General features: G+C 38.5%; 1 protein-coding gene across 1 annotated transcript in view; it reads right to left on the reverse strand.

Annotated features, from left to right (window-relative positions):
* Positions 1-7,794: 7,794 nt before the first annotated feature.
* Positions 7,795-22,737, reverse strand: part of Tmprss11f (transmembrane serine protease 11F) — a 73,495-nt gene continuing 58,552 nt past the window's right edge. Inside the window, exons 7-11 of the mRNA XM_063240510.1 lie at positions 22,283-22,321; positions 20,589-20,790; positions 17,476-17,735; positions 15,477-15,619; positions 7,795-12,532 (exon numbers count right to left, since the gene is read on the reverse strand). Of these exons, the coding sequence (XP_063096580.1) occupies positions 12,374-12,532; positions 15,477-15,619; positions 17,476-17,735; positions 20,589-20,790; positions 22,283-22,321 (803 nt within the window). The 3' untranslated portion in view covers positions 7,795-12,373. The remainder of the gene's footprint in view (positions 12,533-15,476; positions 15,620-17,475; positions 17,736-20,588; positions 20,791-22,282; positions 22,322-22,737) is intronic.

Below are 22,737 nucleotides of genomic sequence, written 5' to 3' on the forward strand. Positions count from 1 at the left end.
TACAGACTTCCCCAAGGGATAAAATAGCTGGCATCACCTGGTTTAACAGAGTCCAGGCCCATATCAGTCACTCTTTGGGTGGTCAAGACCTTAGAATCCATCCTTTCCTAAATAAGATCTTTGATTTTTCCATGTATACTTGCTACATGACCTGGTTCCCCACTGGATTCCCACTGGATCAATATTACCTAAGCAACTAGGTAGTTTTGATCATAGTTTTGTATAATGTTGTACCCACCTAGTGATTTTGCTCTATAAAATTTCCTCTGTGAAGTGGACTCCATGGCCACCCACTTTTGGGTCTCCTCATGTCTCTCACAAGCTAACCCTCCCAAAAGGTTTGGACAATTTTACCTGTGTGAGGGAGTGTCTGACTGTCTACCTAGGAACGTTCTATGTTTTGTTAGGGGTGAGGAAGATGAGTAACACTGAGAAAGACAGGATCAGAGCAGAACAACACAGGAAGTAAAAGTGCAGATTTGTTTGGAGGAGAGTCTGAGCAGGTTCCTTGTAGCCATAGGTCTTAGATTATGGTGTCTAGGAAGGAAGAGAGCAAATAATGGGGAATTCTTCTATTAGCATGGTCAAAACTGGACAAAGTTACAAAGACAGGGTCTAATGGGGCTGTCTAGCTATGCTTTCCATCTCTTCAGTCACAGGAGGCAGCCTGGACATCTTCACGGACTGAATCCAGTTGGTATGCTCTAGTCAAGGGGGTCCTTTTATAGACAGAAGTGGACCCAGAGGTACGACCTGTTAATTTTGATGCTATTAGGGTGGTCAGAATTACTTGAAAGTGCTTGTCCATTTGGATTTAATCCCTGAGAGGGTTTAGTGGGCTTTATACACCGAGTCTCCAGGTTGCAGGGATGGAGGAGGGAGGGTGTCCAGGCTGCCAGAGGGTTGAGGAGGGGAGGGTCAGCAAATTCCACAAGAGATACCTAAGGGTATTTGAAAGGATGTTAGTAAGGGATTCAAAAGAGGGTAGGGGAGATATGGATTGGAGGAAGGGCACTTGAAGGCAGTGAGAGGCTTTCTGTGTAGAATCTAAAGGGGCTGAGCATTGAGGGGAAGAGACCTGATTTTGGAAAGGGCCAAGGGTAAGAGCATAGACTATTCTAAGTGGACCTTGAGGAGAAACTTGGTTAGGCTCTGTTTAAGGACATGATTAACCTTTTAACCTTACCTGGGGTTTGGGGTTGAAATGGGATGTGGAACTTCTTGATTACATTTAAGGAGGAGGCTACCTGCTGGGTGATGTGTGAGGTAAGTTCAAGTCCTTTATTGGTTTAGTTGGAGGTTGGCAGTCCAAAGCAGGGGGTGATTTCAGTGAGCAGGATATGTGCTTCTTCAGAGGACCTTTAGTTTGATGTAGGAAAGGCCTCTATCCTGAAATGGCGTCAACTAGGACAAGGAGGTATCTTTGGTTTTTATTGGGGGCATGTGAGCAGAATTTATTTGTCAGCTAGTGCCAGGGAGGGATCTCTGAAATTGATGGCTGCAGAAGCAGGAAGGCTGAGGTTACTATGGGGTTTGATATATCAAGCACTGGACGATAATGTTTTGCAGAGAGGTCCTAAAACTAGAGGTGAGATGTACATGAGGATGAGGAATTGGAGCAAAGAGAATGATCCAGCCTATAACCACTCAAGGAAAGATGAGAGGGATTTGTTTTGTGAGCTTTAAAGACCAATTTTTCATGTAGAATGAACACTATTCCTCTTAAAGTGTCCCCTGTTCTTAGAGTAATTTCTTGGGGGTAAGAAGGTATAGTAGGGAACAAAAAGTGAAGAAAGGCGAGAGAGTTGGTAAGTGCCTGTTTTGCTACTCTATTAGCTTCATTTTTTTCCATAAATGATGTCTGAGATGGTCTTCCTGTGAGTTAGGCCTTTAGCGGCCCTTGATATGGATGACATTCACTATATGGAGTGGAAGAGTCACCCCAGAAGGTCCTGCATTAGGGACCCATGTTTTTCAGGGGCATTTTTTTTTTCTGCAAGAAATCCTTTCACAGCAGATGTAGGAGGACATTAGATACACATTTGGAATTTGTGTAAATATCAATGGTTTTATCTTTTTTGAGAGGTGGAGCTCCAGTGAGTGTGATGAGTTCTTGTGGGGAGGGCTGCCACCTCGGTTACTTCTCAAAGAGCTGGAGAACTGGTTTTCATGGCAGCCTTCAATGACTTTGCCTGGGAAGGGGTGGTCTTTAAAGCACTCCCATCAATAAGCCAGATAGGGGACTCTGGAATACATTCCAAGGTTCTGTGATGGAAGAGGGTGAGAACAAAATGAGGAGCTCAGTAGTGCCATTTGGGGAGGCAGGTATTGGGAGGAGCCTGACAGGGTTTAAAACAGATGAGCAGCGGGAGATGACTGAAGGTGCTCAGAGCTGAGGGTGTAGGGCGAACTCAGGCCAGGGCTAGGAAAAGGGCTGAAGCATGATGGCCGAGAAGGTCAGAGAAGTTGTGTGAAGAGTGTCCTTGTAAGGGCTGGTGGAGAGTCACCTTTTTGGCCTTAGGAATAAGGCATGTAGCTGATCCTAAGATCAATAAACGGAGAGGCCACACTTTCATTACAAGGTCCAGCTGTTCGGATGAAAAGGCCACGGGCTAGAGGAAGTCTCCAGCTTCTGTGAGTAGCCCTGAAGTTTGTCCCTTTTTTTCTGGTTAGAAATAGAAAGCAAGTTTGTTGGGATTGTTAGGGCCAAAGTTTTGGGCCCTGCTTGAGGTCCCCAAAAGAAACTGGAATTAAATCTGTTTCTGGAGCTCTTTCTCAGGGATCTCCATGGAAAACAGAGGAGTTTTGCAAGGAGCAAGAAATTTAGGATCCAAAGTCAAAAATAGCTAAGAAGCCCCCAAAAGAAAAGATTTTCCAGACATGGTATCCTTCAGTAGAGGCACATTAGAGGACCATAGGCCACAACACACACACATACACACACATGCACGCACACACACATGCACACATGCACACAAAAACAAAACAAAAAACAAAATAAAACAACACAGGGCACGAACTATATAGCTGACATTGTAAAATCATCACATGCTATCTTTGACTGATGATGGCAAAAAGTTCACATGCTTCTCTGTGTACCACATGCTTAAAAAATGTACCTTACTGTATGCTTGAGACATGTAATGCTTGTGAAAGTGCTACTTACATTTACTGCATGTTTAGGAAATCCCCAACTTACCCTGTCCTCTTCCCAGAAACAAAGGCTGATCCTGATTTCTTCATTCCTCACCATGAGGACAAAGTCTTGAAGAGCTACTGAGGGTCACTGTGGGGGGCCCCAAGCCCTCACCTCAGGATTCTAAAAGGTTAATCATGTCCTTAAACAGAGCCTAACCAAGTTTCTCCTCAAGGTCCACTTAGAATAGTCTATGCTCTTACCCTTGGCCCTTTCTCCTCAAGGTCCACTTAGAATAGTCTATGCTCTTACCCTTGGCACCAATCAGTAAAACAGTTAATTTTAGAAACCAGCTTCCCCTATGAATTTGAAGTACACTTCAGACTCACTGGGCATCTTGAGTGGAATGTGCTCCATCTTCAAGAGCACCCTACTGTTGATAGCTCCTCTCTTGCTTCCTCTGAACCCACAGTTTAAATAGACTTGTGTTGCACATTATATCAGTTGTGACTCCATTTTCCACTAAGAACCCCATTTCTTCATTCCTCACCATGAGGACAAGGTCTTGAAGAGCTACTGAGGGTCACTATGGGGGGCCCCAAGCCCTCACCTCAGAGACCATTCAACTGGATGCCACACTTTTGTTCCTCAAGAATTTAATGAGAGGTAGTGTGGGCCCTACAGTCCTTTTTGAAGGGCTGAAAAATAAAAGGTCATTGACATACCAGTGCAGCCAGGGTGAGTGTGAGGGATTGGAGGTCTTTTTCGTAGTGTTTGACTGAAGAAGTGGGGATATTCTGAAATCCCTGGGGAAGAACTGTCCACTGGAGTTGCTAGGTGGACAACTAGAGAGAAGAGGAAAGAGAGAGAGAGAGAGAGAGAGAGAGAGAGAAAGAGAGAGAGAGAGAGTGTTCAAAATGACAGAGCAATAAAATATTCTAAGGCAGTATGGCCCTGTGTCAAAACAGAAAGTCAAAAAAGGGCTAAAGTGTAGCTCAATGTTAAGGCCTTCAGTTCAATACCCTGTACTTCAAGAAAAAGGTGTATACTTTTGTCGGTTTTCTGTTACTGTGTACTAGATTATCAGGAGCTGAGTTTCTTAAAACAACAGCTGTTTGTTATCTATCTTTATTCTCTAAGTCAGACATCCAGGTAAACTCAACTAGGTTTTTTCCTAAGGGTCGTAGCAGAAAGCAAGTATCTGGCTGGAATTTTGCCGGGAGGAAGTGACAAAGAATCATTTCCAAGCACTTTCAGCTTATTGGAAGAATTTTTCCTTTCAGCAGGACTAAGTAGCCTGTTGCTTGCTCTCAGCCAGGGCTGTCCTGGTTCCTATATTCCTGGACACAGGGCCCTTCCATCTTTAAGAGAGCTAAGTGCGTATCTTTGCATCCTTGGAATCTCTCTGACTTTTTTTCTGCTAGGGAAACACCTACTTCTGAGATGCAACCACAGAGAACTGCCCTGCTTCTCCCATCATGTGAGCTTGAAGGAAGAATGTGATGTCTATCACATCGCCAGACACTGAATCTACCATTGTCTTAATCTTAGACTTCCCAGCTTCTAGAACAGTGAAAAGCGTTTGTTGTTTTGATGTGGAAGCCTTAACATATTAAAATCTTAACTTTAATCACATCTGCAAACCTCTCTTGCTTGTGCATATCTCATCATATTCATAGCAGGATGAAGGCAGAAGCTCTTAGAGTACCATTTCAGAATTCTGTTGGCCATAATACCAAAGCAAAACATTAATTTCTGTCCTTTTAACTATGGGCTTAATAATGTTAACTAGTTTTAGCAAACATTTGATATTCATATTCCAAGCATATGTTAAATTTCCAAAACAGTTTTGGCACCCACATTTGTTTCAAGTGATATGGAAAATAGAGTGTCATCCAAGAGATTGGGTGGAGACTGGGACATCACAGGATGCTTACAGCACTTTTAAAAGACTGCAGTGAGGACTGGAGCTGGAAGTAAATAAAAAAGAAAAGAAATCCAAGATAGGATTAAATGCAAGGAATATAAAAATAGTGCCTTAAACTAGCACCATTGCAAGGATTATAAAAATAATGCCTTAAACTAGCACCATTGCAATATTCCCTTAATTATTTAAAAGAGTTAATAAGTCATTTGGTTTCTTCAGTTTTTAAAACAAATTTATTTTTAATTTCATCTATTTTCTTTTATGAAACTTTTTATCAAGTAGTGTGACTTAGCAGTTGCCTCTCCCATGGCTTTCTTTTAGTCTCAGATTCTGCTTTTTCTCTTCTCCACTTAAAACTACTGTACTTATTTTCTTCATAGTTCAGCTCTACTTGAACATTTAACCTTTGAACTCTCTTTTCTTAAAGAGTATATCCTGTAGGAGAAACATTAGTGGGTTGAAAACTTATTCTAGGATTGAGGAATCTCCACCTAGATCTAAATAGGAAGATAAAGTCTTGAAGTTCACTGGAAGGTACTTGTTTTGAATATAGATGAAAAATTGTTATTAAAACCATAAAATATGGCAATTCTATGTAATTGTGAAACTTTTCCTGCTGGATGTATTTAGGAGAGGGCATTTAAACATTTTAGTGGTGACTATGTGAGACTGGGAGTAAGAAAAGAGAACTATCAAACAGGACAACTTCCTTCTCTGCAATACTCTGGAAAGACATACTTTGAGGGTGAACCAAGGTGTATCAAAAATAGGATTTTATAGAAAAACCAATGACACATGATTAGCATATTCTCTGTGGCATAGCTTTGTGGCTTAAGTTGCTGAAACGTTAATAATTTAAAATAATACTTTTCTGTTTGCTGAATCTCAGCTGGTTTTGGTATTTTCCACTGTCAGCTACATATTAGCACTGGAAAAGGTCCAATGACTGTTGGTCATACTATGGTAAAATATGGTTTAAATAAAATAAAGATGGATAATGTTTATCCTTAAAACTAACAAATACATAATTTATTTGAATTGGCTAATATTTTTCTTTTTTGATAGATTAATATTAGCCACAAGAGATGCACTATATGTTTCTCATGAGAAAATGCTAAATACAATATCAATAAAACAGAAATACTGGTGATACATACAAAACTGCACTACTGGTAAAAATGTTAATGGTATATAAAATCTTCCTTACAACTGCAGCACAGGTGCAGCATTGCCTGTCCTTGATGATGTGGTTAATATTCTTTGTGTCATTTCTTTTGTATTGGGATCAAACCCAGGGAATTGTTCATCCTAGATGGATACACTTCCACTGAGCTACATTCCCAGAATAACTGCATTTTTTGAGCAGATATTAAATATTCTCTACTTTCATAATTTAATATAACGGTGTCACAACATCATGAGGCAGATATATTTGATAGCTTAAAGACAGCTGGCAGCAATGCATGTTTCTCTTTTCAAAATTATATAATAAAATTATTTTCCTCATTTCTTATTAATTATAGTTAAAATTTAAAGAAAGAAACTTGAACTGTAAAATAATGTTCATTTTTGTAAGCTTTTACAAAACATTCTAATTAAAAGGGTTTTAGCTTTCTGCAGTTTATGGCCTCCTATAGTTTTGTTTGTAAAACAGATTTTGTAGTAGACCACTAAAAAGATCAAAGACAAAAAATTTGACACTTTAGTAAAGTCCAAAAGCTTTTGCTGCTCATTTTAAAACATTGTGTAGATTTCTGATTTAAGTTATATTAAGGTTTTATATAGGCTTATGTATAATATTAAATGGGTTCTTGTCTTGATCATAAACTTAGTCATAAAGTCATAAACTTTTTCTTTCAAGAATAACTTTTGTGGCAATTATCATTTCATTTCAAGGACTCTAGCACTCTGTTGTTTCTGGCTGTGGAACCTCTAGAACCCAGACTGATATCAGAGGGAAGAGCAGACTGGATACAAGAACGTCCAGTTCTGTTCCTTCACTGCTGCACCCCGCGACATCCTTCATGGCCAGTGGGGTCCTGCCAGGGACCTACAGGGGGTTAAGAAAGGACTAAACACCTAAGAAAAGCAAGCTGGGGCCAGGTGGGATGTGGGTGCGGATGGAGAAGCAGCAACGTCGTGCCAGCCCTGAAGTCTTTATTTATACACAGTATAAAGGTGGGACGGGGAAGCAGGCGATGGGGTTGAAAACTCAAGGTCTCAGTGTTTTGTTGAGACCCTGGAAAGTAGATCATTCTCAGAGCTATTTGTGCTGTAGTTAACTGGGGGACCACTAAAAGGCTGGACACCTGCTGACACACAACTGCACTGGAGGTCAGCTTGTGTACATGGTCTGCCTCTGGCATTCCGTGTTCCTGGGACTCTGCTCTAATCCCAATGGGTTCGCCAACCAACCATGGCTCAGCCACAGCTCAGCTGTTGCTCAGTTACTCCCCACAGTACCCCACTGTATGACCCTGAAGAAATACTCTTGGCCTTGATATCCCTTTACTCATAGAAGAAGATTGATGAAGATAATCTCTGAAATTCTTCCTTGTACTAAAAGTTATGAATCTAACATTAATTCAGGCTTGGTAGTAAGTCCATTTTTCATTTTTATGATTGAATGAAAGAATGTTCCCACACATTATTTCTCTGACTTTAAAAAAATTTATACACTCCCAAGGTAGATTCCAAAGATACACTTTTAATGTTCTTATTGTTGCTGAATTTAGTGTATCACTGAGTGAAACCAACTGTTAACAAAGATTTTTAGTTCAATCATTTTCTGGCATTACAAACTAACTCTTTAGTTCTTACAGCACCCAAAATTCCACTAAGATTATGTTAAGATTTTGCTTTTGATTACTATCAGTCTAATAAAATTGATCTGTCTCTAAGAAAAGTCTGACATGTTGTTTGGCTTTTTTCCTACAAACATAATAAGGAATATTACTATAGTGTCTCCACATAAGAGGTAACACCTACTGTGTCTTTACTGATTAATTTAAACCACAAGCAAAACTTCTTTATAACATTAATGTATTTTCAACATTTATTTGTATTGATACAATTTTACAATAAACCTTACGGTTTTGATTAAGTCTTAAATATTCTTTGACTTCACTAGTCATCTGGAAAGCCTCACAAAAACTCTATGAGGTAAATAGTTTAATGTCCCATTTGAAAGATGAAAAATGTGAAATAAAAATATTATATGATTCCATAACACCATTTAATAATAGGCCAAACTGAAAATAGGATTTTAAAAATCCATTTTCCATTGCTTAGATTTCCTTGTGAATATTTGTATTTATTTTTCTGAATTCATCAGTTTTCTTTCCTGTTTCTGGGACACAATACTGGCATCCACAGTTTAAAGGAGGGCAGGATTAGTTTGGCCCATAGTTTCAGAGAATTCAGTTATGGTCAGCTGGTTCTGAAGCAGAAATATCATGGTGGGGAGGCATAGCAAAGCAAAGATGATTAGTTTACATCAAGGAGGGAGTAAAACCAGGGGAAAACACCAAAAAGAGGTAAGGAACCAGATATATACTCTAAAGTCAGACCTTTATCACCTACCCAGAAACATTCAGAAATGTGCTTTATAATCCTCTGGAAATATCCCAATTAAATTAGCAATCTACCTTAACTGTCACATCCCACCTTTCATCAACTTGATACTCAAACACATCTGCTTAAACTATACTTAATTTCCAAATAAACATGAGGTAATAGTTCTGACTAATATGATACAACTGTCCAATCTATAACTGAAATACAATAATCTCTCTCCCTAAGTCTCAGAAGTCTCAGCATTGTTGAAGTCCAAGCCAGTCTCCTATCAGACACAAGGCAAATTCTTAATTGTGAATCCTTGTTTAAGCAAAAAGTTACATACCCCAACATACAATAGTAGAAGGTAAACATTCTGATTCAAAATGGGAAGACTATGGAATGAGAAAAATTTCAGTCCCAAACAATACTGAAAATTAGCAGGGCAAACGCAAAGTCCTGTAGCTCCATAACCAGCCTGTAAAGCAAATGGTGAGATACATTCGCCAGAGAGTTTGGGTGGCCCAATCCTGATGACCTTGTTGGTTGCAACCTACAAGTCTTTTCTCTTAGGCTGATTCTGTGCACTGCTTGTGATTTCCTCAGATGTTCCATGTTCCTGACATCTCCAGATTCCTTTTGTCTCTACGTCACCATTCAGAAGGCTCATTGTCTGGCCTTCCTGGCCCTCTTTTTAAAATCTGGGTGGAAGCCTCCATGACTACATAGCTTCTGTATTCTGCTTTCCAGTAAAACTCAACGTCACACAGATGATCTCAAGGTTTCCTGCTAGCAGAAGCAACAGCCAGGCTCCTTAGACCATGCTGTGATAGCCTCTGGGTGCCTGAATGGCTGAACTCAGTGAAATGAATCCTGGGAACCAATTCCCCAGGAAGTCCTTCCTCAAGCAAAGGTCCTAAGAAGTCTTCTTAAAGGAAAGATTTATACTTTTTCATCCCTGTGCCTGTGATGGGTGGAGTCTTGCTAAATTATGAGATGACTCAAGGCATTTTTGTTTTTATTCCTATACAAAGTCATCTGTTTCTTTTTAATATTACTATTTTTTTGAACACCTTCTTGGCCCCAAGTTTACACATGGTTTTAAGTTTTTCAAATTTTTCTTTATGTTTTGATCTCAATTATCACTATAAATCTGGTTAAAAGTAGCTAACCGTGCTCATGTGACAGCCTGAATGCTGAGATGTCTTCAAATTTTCTGTCCTACATCGATTTGTCTATCACCATTAATCTCAGTCTCCCACCAAGTTGCAAGATGTGGGCAAAATGATGGCACACTTTTTTTTATTGCCAGAGTACAAAACACATAGGGTCTACTCAAGGTGTCAGTGAAATCCCTGTTTCCAACTGAAACCTGAGCCTTGGCTTTGCTGCCTGCTTTTCTGTCAGCACTGTGGTTATAGCACCGCTGAGATCACCCATCTGCTTCTGGTAACAGAAGTCTAGGGCTTCTCCATTTAGCATCTGGACTTTTCCCAGAACCTCCTTCAAGCAAGTTCTAAAGCCTTTTAAATCACATGGTCAAGCATAGTCATAGCAATGACCCTATTTTTTTTTTTACACGTTTCTTATATTAGTCAGTTTTCCATTGCTAGGACACAATAACCGACACCTACACCCTAAAGGAAGAGAAGCTTAATTTGGCTCAGGTTTCCAGGGGTTTAGTCCATCGTTAGTATGCTCCAAGGCAGAAACACCAATATGGAAGAGCATAGTAGAGGGTATTTGCTTAGGTCATGCTGCCCAGGACGCAGCAAAGACAACAGCAGCACAGAGCAAATGTAAATGACTGTTTGTAAGTCCTAAGGTTACACCTCGAGGGCCCATCTGGACACATCCAAAAGTAAGGCAAATCTACAGCACATGTGCTGTTTAACTTTTAAGAGAAAAGATGTTAATTTGTGAGTTGCTTTTTCTAAACTAAAACCGCAGTATTCAGGTTTAATTGCACAGTTTTCACTTTGCAATAAATAAGTGGGTTGTGTGTTGCAGTTTGGGCACTCATCTCTAGAATGTTCACCATCACCGCTAAGGCGATCCTAAAGCCAATCAAGTTGGCAATGCACTTTAACCACAAATGTTCTGACTTGTGTTAAACTATCACCGAATGGAAGTGAGGAGAAATAATTAAATCAATATAAACAGTTTCACAGATTCTTTTACGGAAAAAGTTATCACAGTCTTATGAAATATAAATAAAATTACACAAAATCCTGTAATCATTATTATACAACTTGCATAGGGAAAAGTAATTTTTGTAGACAGATTTGTTTTCCTGTATCTACCAAAAGAGATTTTATTAACTTTAATATAAAAATCCACATCACTCAGGCCCATTTTGAAAGCACTAAATATTCTTTGCAAAGGTTCAGATGTTTCTTTGCTATATATAGGCATAAAAATTTAAATTAAGTAAATGTAAGAATTTAAGTTTTTAACTCTCTTTTTCTTGATGATCTCCAGTTTTTACAAGTCATTAATTCAGAATTTGGGGAAATTTCCTTTTTAAAAAAGAAGTATGTGTGCTTGAGCCTTTTATGTGTATATTACTGAGTTGTAACAACAAGGATATTTTTAGTTATATTTATCTTGTTTAAATAAATTGCATATAAACATAGGCATGTAAAAAGACACAAAAGCTTCAATCATTAAAGAAATGAATAGGCCAGTTTTTTTTTTCTGACTAGTTAGAGCAACAAATTGAAGTCTCACATTTGAGGGTTATAGGTGAGTCCAGAGGCTTTCTGTTGTGAAAAGCATGACAACAGATGGTAACCTATTCAGCACTTAGTGAAAATCCAGCTCTGTGTTGCATGTTTTACACAAGAGAGCTGCAAACTTAACAAAACACCACTCGTCATCTTCTGATACAGAGATTTCTAATTAAGTGATTCGATGATTCCTTCCATCAAAAATTTAGAGTCTTTCCTGTTAGTAATCATTTGCAACCAACTGTGTTAGCAAGCAATCCAGTATGTTTTTCACCCTTCTTTTACTAATGGAAAAATGTTCCCAAGAGTCTCCTTTTTCTTCTTGCGGGGATGACTGGAATGATGCACGGATGGCAGATCCTGTTAAAGAAGAACTCAGAAGTGCTTCTTGTGACACAACACGCTTCCTGACATGAGTGCTTAAGTAAATAATGGTGCTAATGGCAAGTTCAGAAACATTTAAATAGATGACAACTTCTGAGGTGAATGATAATGTTCCATACTGTGGGATATAAACCCAGGTGAGAGTTCAAATTATATCGAAGATTATATGCTTCTCCATTCTTTTCATTAAATGTTCTCTCTTCAGTTGTAAAGTATTGAAGCCCCAAACTTTCAGGAAAGACTGTTGTTTGATTTTCACGAGAAGAATCCTAGGTGCCCCAGATATTGCATGAGCTAAGACTGTGACAGCTTGGCAGCTCCTCACAGCCTGTGAAAAATGATGGTCCTCATCTCCCACAGAGGCAAGGTATCTTCAGGCATTTATTTATTAATGAGTACCTTGGTTCCTCTTTTGGATGAAGAATTAGTGCTACCTGTCACTTGCTGTGTCTTCTTCATCATGTCATAGGGAGAGTTTGGTCATTTGTACACAAAGGCTGCATTATATTGTACTGGTCTGGTCCTGAACAGTTTTTTGACATCTAGCCAAAGCAACAATTCCAAACATAGGAATTTAAATAATATACAAGATGAGGAGTTTCAGCTCTGCAAGCCATGGATGTAAATAATGAACCACCCATGCTAGAGACCAGTCTTTGAAGCAATCCAGTCTCGATACTTAGTCACTCTTGTGTAGACCCCAGGCTTTTTAGGAAGAGCACATGACTGTCCCCAGCTTACTATCCCAACAATATACCAGATATCATGCTTGTCGTACACCAGAGGTCCACCAGAATCTCCCTGGAATAAAAGCAAACATATGTTTAAAATTGTTGATCCCTTTAATTTACCACAATGGTCATTATAATTATTTCTTTTCCATAAATAAAAAGGAAATTGTTACATAGAGCAGAGAACCAGAACATAGACTAGTTAAGATTTTATGTTAAAGTTTAAAGTGCATTGTTATTTTTAGGAATGTTAACCTCTATTCATATGGAATGGTTATACCCTGGTTCAGCATACATGTATTATTTTTGTGACTTTAATAACATTTAAACATATAGAATGCTAAACATGAGATTATTTGTGATAACACAAGTAGGAAATTTCAAAGCCTTCCCTTGAATATTCTTAGCTTAACCTACAGTGAATGTACCATTGGTTTCCTTTTCTTTTTTTGTTTTTTTTTACTACTTGGTATTCATGTTTCCTTGATGAATTTTCAAAAGCCCTTTAAGTCTGTTTTGGGACAAAGGAGAGTTAAGTACAGAGATATACTTGTAGCAGTTGAAAGTGAGTTCTCACAGCAGCTGGACTGTTTGAGCTTCAGCTCAGTCCTCTTAATTGCTGACCAGGTGAACTTGCACAAGGTATTTTACTCTTCTGGATCTCTTTCAATTGCTTTTAAGGTAATTTTTAAAAATCAATTGTTATATGTACAAGGATTTTTTATAGATACTAAGAATATAATGACTGAAACTGAATAGGCCCTTATGCTTAAAGTTTAAGTTTATTAAGCAACCCCCCAAATGCAAAGTTACAACAGTGGAGTGTACTTGTGGAAACACCCCACGGGGAAGTCCAACTGATCAGGGATTATAACTGGAATAAAGCAGAGCTAATTGCTGAAAGAAGCTGGGTTGCCCATGAAAAGGAAAGTGGGGATGAAATGTCGTCCAGACAGAGGGAAGGGTTCTAAACGTGCTGTGACTGAGGGAGCCTTGCACGTGGAGGGGTCTGCAGGTAGATGGGGCTCGGGCGTGTGGGGAGAGAAGGTGGTACGTGATGAGGCTGGAATGATATGGCCCCGTGTGGAGCCTTGTAGATCTTGGGCTTTTGTTAAGAGGTTCTTTTTTTACTATTTTATTTTTGTTGTTGTTGTTGTAAGGCTATAAAAATGCACTGAAGATTTTCAAGGAGGGATTTGACATGACCAGATTATCATCTAGTTAAAAATCAGTCTTACTTCTGCTGGCTGCTGGGGAGAAGCAATAAGGAAGAAATGTGGTCCACGTCCCCCATGTGTCAACAGAGGACCGGCCCCCACGAGAAGCACCAAGGGAGCATTGTGCCCTCACCCTGAATGTGCCAGTAGGGGCCCTGCTAGCCACTGGGAGAAACAGGGAGGAGGCACTGCAGCCTCCCCGTGGGCCAGCAGAGGCCTTGTTGGCTTGAGGGGAGCAGCAAGGAAGCTGCCTCTGCCTCCCTCCCCACTCCTCATCCACGCGCAGCTGGACACGACACAGGCTGAGATGATAATAACCAAAGCAGGGAAACAGCCCAACATTTATGTTATTTGATTGACCAAGCAGGCCTGGGGCCAGTGGTCTGGGCAACTATTCAGAGGATACCAGCATGTAATATAGCAGTGATGGTGGAGTTCCTTCAGTCCTATTACTGTTTTTGTTTTGTTTCATTTTATTGCTCTGTTTTATTCCCTTTGAAATAAAAAAAATAAATCTGACTTTCATTTGGTAATTTACTAAAATTATAAAAGTGATACTGAGGAAATAAGTAGTAGGGCTAGAGTAGTTGTCTGATGGGAGAGGAAAAAGCAGAAGAGACAATGGAGAAGGAAAGATATTTAAGAAGATAGAGTCTGTGGATCCAGATAATCAACTGGATATGGAGTAGCGGGAGAAAATGGGGTAGAAAATCATTAGAGGCCAAAGAAAGGCAATATTTCAAAAGAAAGAAATGGTAAACAGTATTAAATGCTGCTATAAGATAGAAAAAGCATAGAACCAAAATATTTGGTGGATTTTAAGAACACAGATGTCATCAGAGAGCTTAAGAACAGCTATTTTGGTGAGATTTACAGAAAAAGTACACTGAAGTGGCTTGAGGAATTAATGGAAATTAAGCCAATTTCAATTAATGGGTATAGCTGGAAGTTTAGCTCAGTGGTGTAAGTGTCTGCTTGGCAAACGTGAGGTTGTGAGTTCAATCCCAGTATACAAAAAAAATTTCAATTAATGGGTATAGAATCTTTCCACAAATATTTGATACTAACAGTATGTATTGGGAGTGAGATGAAGTAGTAACATAGAAAATATACTCAGAGACCCCAGAGTAGATGGAAAGCAGGGAGACAGCAAAAGAAAAGGATGGTAGTCAGGTAGGAAGATGGCAATTAGTAACTTTGGAGGTGGAGCCATTTTTGAGGCTAAGGCCCAGTGTGTGACGTGGGGCGTGAGGAGACTGAGGAAGAGCACAGATCACTGGAGATGAAGAGGTCTAGCAGCTAGAAGTCCAGCATTTAAACCTCTCAGGGTTGATCCTGCATTTTAGGTTTAGGATAGAAAACTATTTCAGGTGTTACACCAGTAACACCTGATTCTATCAAAGAATGAGACAGACTACAGAGAACTGGAGGAGGAAAATAATGTGATAATAGAGACGAATGACACGGTCTTCAGAGGACAAGTTTCTCTGTCTTTTTTTAAAATTGCATTTAAGAAAATAACAGTAGATCATAAAAGTAATTGTGTGAACCAAAAGCATGGAATAGAATATAAATTGCCTGATTTATAAGTAGGGATAATTATAATACCACTTATATCTCATTACATTAAATAAAATACTGCATAAAAAGTGATTAATTTTTGTGTTGCCACACTGTAAAAACAATATCATAACATTTGCTTATTGAATAAATTTAGATCTTGAATTCACCCAGGTAAATATGTACAAAACTTAGAAATAGCCAAGTTTTACAGTTTGATCTTGACTTTGCACTCACCTTACACGCATCTACTTTCCCTTCCATGAAGCCGGCACACAACATCCCTGAAGTGATCAGACCGTCATACACATCCGTTCTGTTGCACACATCAGTACCTATGGTCTCCACTCTAGCTTGACGAAGCTTATTTTGTGTAGGTCCTGTTACACAAAGAATGTATATTTCAAACCCAACCGTAAGACACGGGAGGTAAATGATATAGTTCTAGGAGCAAAAGCATAAATTTAATTAAACTTAATTATTCTTAATTTTTTTTTCTGTGTATGCTGGTTACTTTTCTTTGTTGTGACAAAATATGTGAAAAAAATAGTTTAAAGGAGGGAAGGTTTATTTTGGCTCATGATTTGAGAGATATCAGTCTGTGGTTGTGAACATTGCTTTGGGTCTGTGGCAGTGAAGAATGTCATGGCAGAGCAAAGCTGCTCATCACATAATAGCCAGGAAGCAGAGAGTAAAAGCACCAGGGAAAGGGGACCTGGGGACATGATAGAGACTCCAAGCGCTGGCCACCACAATGTAGGTCCTATCTCCTAAATTTCCAGGATTTCTCAATCATACTATCAAAGTATAAGTCCATTAGAGAATTAATCCACCCATGGAGTTAGAGCTCTCATGATTCAATCACCATACGAAAGTCTATCAACTGGAGACCAAGTCTTTAGTACACGACTTTTGCAAAATATTTGAGATTCAAACCATAATGATATCTTAAACGAGTTCATGCAAGAAGCCCTGAATATATATGCCCTAGTTTTATATTGTATTGTGCATCGCATATATATTATGAAAAATATTATGCATGTTTCTTTTTATGAACTCATACTGATCTTGTCCAACTGACACATTTTTCATATAAGGAAATGGAAGTCATGGAGATTTACTGATTTATTAAAAGCTATATAGGTAGAAACCAGGACACAGCTGCACAAATCTATTTGCCATAGTTTATTCTATAGTACACTACTACATCTTCTGTATAGTAGCATACTATAGAATATAGTCTTGGAATGGGAACGGGAAATGAAGTGAATGCTCAGTGCATACCAGAAATCTGACGCCAGCACAGAACAGGCTGGGTATGAGGAGAAGCTGAGTAACTGTAAAAGAAGTAGGTTAGGGATTCTGGGTGTGGCTGCTGGGGAATGTTCATGAGCCAGCAGTTAAGGGCAGAGAAAATAAAAAGAAGCAGGACTTTCTCACAACGTTGATTTGGATAGGCTTAGGATAGTTTGAAAAACTTCACAGTAATAGAATTTTATCAAAAAAGAACTAGATTAAGATATAATAGCATTTGTCTTCAAGTCTCTTTAAGATACCCTTGATAGAATCTTATATACTTAGTTTTCACTTTAAGTAATTGACCTGTTTTGATCTAATTTCTTATAATATACTTAAGATATTAAGTATTTCTTAAGTGAAATAGAATAAAAATGCTAATCTTATTGGCAAACAAAAATGAGAATTTTCAAAACATTCATGTTTGTAACAATCATAAATTCTCATTAAAATGAAGAAGGACTTGGGGACGGAGAGGAGAAGGGTTGGGAAGGGCAGTGTATGTAAAAATGATTAAGATGTGGTATAGATGTATGTTTTCAATTCCCCAAGGTGAATGTAATTATATATTGCAAACTTATATTAAAAGTAAAGAAGAGACCTAAGTTCTTGCCAAAAAATGATTGTGATTTAAAACTATTTACACTTAGGAAGTATACAGTTATTAAATACTTTCTTTTTGTTCTTTCTTATATTATCTAACACAATCTGTTATTTTCATCTGTATTAACCCATCCTTTTTTGCATCAGTAATTTGATTAAGAAATCAGAGATACAAATTTCTTTTATTTTTTAACCCACAGATGTCTGTTCTGTCTTGGGCCACCTATACAGAAACATCAACATTATTTTAATGAAAAGCTTAACATAGATTCCCTAAAAAAGCTGGTTCAATTTGGAGACATTCCCGTGCAAAGAAAATCAGATTAAAATTACTTACCATCATCTACAATGGACCCAAATCCTGTGACAAATACACTTGTTTTGGGTGGCAACTTCATAGATGAATCTGGGAGGCAAACTCTCTGAACTACATTTGAAAATTCAACTCGGGTAGCCAGCTGAGCCAAAGCAATGTCATTATCATTTGTATCTTTATGGTAGTTTTCGTGAACTATGATTTTCCTCACATTTCGTTTTACTGCAGGTGGTATTATAGTTGTGCCAAAAGTAGCAATCCACTGACTTGAGTTATTATTCCTATAAAAAGTAAAGGGGTAAGATTTGTGATGCTTAGTTTTATCCTTCAAAAAACATTAAGACTATGTTCTCCCCAACTACTAGAACTATGCTCCTGGAAGACCCTTATGATGAAAGAATTTATGGACCTTTCTGGGAAAAAGATTCCTTGTGACTCATGCCCTTAATTGTGTACAATTTATTAACAACTTATTAATTAGTAAGATCAACTTCCAATTTTTTAACTTTCAATTTTTAAATTACTGACTTACTAGGAACTCTTTGGTTCTTGTTTTTTTTTTTTCCTAATTTCAATGAAAAGTATAAAAAGCAATCCCAATTTGCTGTAGGTAATAAGAATGCTAAGAGGCATGTTTCTTCTAAATTGAGTCTTCCATTCATTCATCTATTATGACTGTTGTTGGCTTTTGTTTACTAGATTCTATGGTGATTTTTGATGCTAAGCACAATGTGTGCTTTGCAAGCCTTCATCTGCACTGAGTTGTTGATCCATTACGGTCACACTGCTCCCGGTAATCAAGGACTAAGCTCCCTAACTGGAAGTTTAGCCTCCACCACCCTTCCAGTCACCCAGGTGAGTCCCTCTTACTAATCCTGGCTTTATGCAATTTGATTCCCAAAAGGTCACAATGCAGGCAAATTCTCTGTAGTCATCTATTTACCTACCCAATTCTTCTCCAAAACCTACTTCACCCTTTTTAAAATTATTCCCATTAAAAATGACTGGGCATATATAGAAACTTAAAATTTTACGGGGGAAGGTAAATTATGCAGAAGGAAGTAAACAGAAGTTGAAATGGGATTTTCTTTTCTATGACTGAAGACTATGTTGGTGAATTATCAGCTTTTAAGAATAATGAAAGCCTGAAAGGCGAGTGCTTTCTCAGTATTCACCACTGTCCCAAAGATGAGAGAAAGAACTCAAGCACAGGAAGGGGAGTTCCTCTCTTCTCTGTTCTGTTAATTTAGATAGTGAGGGGAGATTTTAATAAAAGCAGTAATCTGAGGACTGTAGCATTCATCTGAAATCCAGACACTAGATAAGAGGATCCTGTGAGATATAATAGTATAAGGAGCTCGTGACCTAGGAAAACAAAATTGAATCGTCCCCTCCCTTTACGTATTGTCTGAGAGAGGAATCCTCCTGTAATAGGCTCACCCAAGTCAACATGCTTTGTGGATAAGGCTACTGAGACCCAGAGTTTAGGGACTTCTGCGGTAAGAGTCACTTCAAAACAGTTAAGATAAAAAAGAAATGGTCCAGGTCTCCTGGTCACAAGAACTTTTTCCCTCCAACCTAAACTGTTTCAGAAAGACTGAAATAATTTTTCATAGATAATAAAGGTGTTAAGATTTGTCTTACACATAGGTTTTAAAATAAAATGATTTCTGAATTAAAACTACATTTACAAAATTTAAAGGCTAGTTACATAATAGCTATATTGTCTTCAAAATATTCTTTTTTCTCATACATTATGAGATTACATAGAATTATATCATTCCAAAAATGGAATCCTTCTTTGCAAGGATCACTATCACTTTTTTCAACTCTGTTGAATTATATCTCCCATATTAAAAAAAAAAAGCAAACAAAAATTTCCTTTGACATAACAATCACCATCAACTGCCAGATTTCTTTGCTCCCTCTTAAATTTTCCTTAAAAGTTTTAAACTTATTTCATCCAATCATTCTTATATTCTGCCTCGAGTCTATTCCTATCCCCTCATACTATCAAAATTTATATAATGTGTAACTTATAATTTATATAAACCACAGATCAGTTGTAAATAACAAGGATGATACAAAAACTGTTCCAAGACAGAGGAGCTACGTGAACATGAATAAGTCACAAAGTCCTAGTAAGTGACTGCAACTCAAATCCACACCTCGGGCACGATGCTAGCTATTTTTGGACTCATAAATATATGTTAAGTGAGTGTCTTCTCTAGTAAGCAAGTGACAGACAACCATGTTAAATTCATTAGGTCATTTTCACTGCACCTCGTCTCATAAACAACGGTACAAGTGACTTGAAACCATCTGAATTGTTACTCACAGGAAAGTGATAGAAATCCTTCCTGAATCATCTAGGTTGGGCTCCTTTTGCAGTCTGTGAATAATGCGACTGGTCGGGCAAAGGGGCTTTCCTCAGAGCCTTTGCCTATTGAGACTTTACAGGAAATGCTTCCTTTACCCTGGTGGTAAAACCTTAGGGAGAAACACAGGGCGTGCACCTCATCTCCCGGCTTTACGGTGTGTTTGTGTTTGTGTATGTGCATGTGTGTGAACTGACACCACTGAGTCACGACAGTGACAACCAGCACAGTGGTCCTGCATGGCTGGACGTCACCCCTGCCATCGTGTGAGGACCTCACAGACCTCTCTGAATCACCCGAGTCCACCAGGCAGCTTGGAGACTGCAATAAGAAGGGAGGCTGCCAAGAGGGACATCTATAAAAATTTTCATTTGTGGAGTAATAGTGGATATAGATACTGGGAAGCTGTACTGATTTAGGGGCAAAAAGGCAAGGCTGAAGTGGCTACTTGCTTCTTGAGTGTGTGGAAGAGATTAAGCTTGTTACAGCATGATAGTCTTTACACTAAAATGATCCATGTATAGTAGTACCCATAGCACTAGAATCTTGGCAACGGAGGAAATACATGGTGGAAACCATTGATGACATAAAGCATCATGGATGGGCACAGAGTGGGTGGAGTGTGCTCAGGGACAGAGCAGTGTCTACCCTGAGGGGTCGGAGAACAGACCCAGGAGACTGGGCTTTTCCTGCACATTGAATCACTGGCAGGAGAAAACTGGGGCAGGGCATTCAAGGCTCCCCTGATGGACGTACCTTCGGAAACAATGAGCTGCTGTGAGCAGCCACGTGTTGCTGATGAGGCTGGCTCCGCACTGGTGGCCCGCATCTGCGAGCTGCAGGCTGGCCTGCCACGGCCACTCTCCGTCCATGGCCGTCTCCTGTCCCTGCACAATCCTCATGGTATAGGAGGATGCCGGCAGTGGTACATTTGAAGGTGTCATCCTTATCCCACAGCCTGCCATGGACACTCACGTTAGTTTGTCAGGAAAAGGAAAAAACAGAATCCTAATTTATATTGGAGGACGCTATTTAGAGAAACCAGCGCCCAGTCTGCCTTGCTCTGAGCCTCTGAAGTTCCCTGTGGGCACCTCTGTTCAGAAGAAATATTTACTAAAGTTTCAAGGAATTCAGTCCAAGGCTGACTTCTGTTATAAAGCATCTCTAGATGGCTAAAGTAGACTATGAAGTCATAAACGAGCTTAAGTATGAGCAAAGAAAATTTTAATTGAGAACACAATAGATTTGTGCACAGGGAAACTTACTCAGTTTTACTGAGTGATTCCCTAAAATGCCTTTTACTGGCAGGAGGAGTGAGTTCAGCACTGTGGCATTTTTGAGGGAAACACACAAGGCAGAGGCAGAATGGAAATAGAAACTGACACAAACTAGGAGTTTTTAAGCTGATGGTGAGGTTCAAGAAATGAACAGACTGGCCAGACTGGTGAAACACAGACTTATAAGGGGCTGGTAGATACAGGGGAATTATTCCCTCTGCAGATTCACTTCCTGACATGGTGCTGTGGCAGTTCACTACACAGCACATGTCTAAGCTTCAGAAAAGGTGCTTTACTTTCTGTTGGAAGTTTTTCAGGCATTTTGACTTTTATTTCATCAAGGAACAGATGATTGAATATCAACATGTATAGGTCCTCTGCTAAATGCTTTCGATACACTTACAGGTTTTCTCAAGTTTCAGAATAAGGAAACTAAGGCTTTGAGAGGGAGCATGCATTGATGGAGGTCACCCAGCTGGCAAGAGATGGAGAGAGGGCAGGAAATGAGCAATGTCCAGGTCCAAACCAGCAGCCTTTACCTAATGAGAGAGAGCTCAGTGTTGAGCTTAGGTCAGGATTTGCCTTTGATGTTAATGATCTCTTCATCTTCTAGGATTTAAAGGTCTAGTTTAAAATAAACTATTATTCCCTAATCTCAAACCTTCAGTAAATTAGGCTTTAAAACTATCTTTAAAAAGACTTGATAGTGTCCTTACAACATTTTAATAGGTCTATCTGTGTCCATAAAAGACTCAAAACATGCTTGGGTATAGGGGTTGGGGCTGTGAGAGAGGTAGAAAATGAGAAATTTCAATAAAATGCAAGAAAACAAAAAACTTCAGAAGAAAAATCATAACTCGTTATCAGTAAAAGCACTCTTTTGAATTGTGAGAGGATATTAAAAGAGAAATAAAGACAATATTAATATAACATCTAGAATATTGTATAATTTTTAAAGCATATTTCATAGCTTATGGAAAATTACGTTTGGCATGAATTTATAAATTTAACACTTACGATACAAAAAATAATAAAATATACAAGAACTAATAGTTTGGTTTATGAAAACATAAAGGAGAGAAAATACTTGGAAATAGTGCTTCTAGCTCTTCTGTAACTATTTTCATTATTTTACAGTGTAATAGAGAGTTAACTGTTGATTTTGGAACTTACGACTGTTGAGAAGATTCCTCATCTTCTTACTGTCAATAGCTAGGATAAAATAAGAATTAGTTGGAAGAATTTTATATTTCTTTTTCATATTATTTTTGTTCAAATGTTCATTAATTGAAATGTTAATTATTTGAGGTATCCATATTGTAGTTATTAAAAGTATCCATACTTGTAAGAGGGCATGGAATTTTCCATGACCAAATAATATGTAAATAACTCTCTACTCTGGTTGATATTTAGCTCAAATTGTCGAATTGTACTGGAAAATAAAACCCAAGAATATTTTATTTTCTGATTGGGCTGAGGAAACATAAAAAGGTTTAGAAAATTATACACTGATGTTTATCAGTGATGAATTCTTCTAATGGGAGAATACTTCTGTCTAATTATTATTGAAAATAAAGGACTTACAGACGAGGAAACTAGAAAATGGCAAATAAAAATCAAAGGCTTAC

Source organism: Cavia porcellus, unplaced genomic scaffold (assembly GCF_034190915.1).
Source record: "Cavia porcellus strain 051 isolate PalLab524CR breed Dunkin Hartley unplaced genomic scaffold, mCavPor4.1 scaffold_30, whole genome shotgun sequence".
Taxonomy (NCBI): domain Eukaryota; kingdom Metazoa; phylum Chordata; class Mammalia; order Rodentia; family Caviidae; genus Cavia; species Cavia porcellus.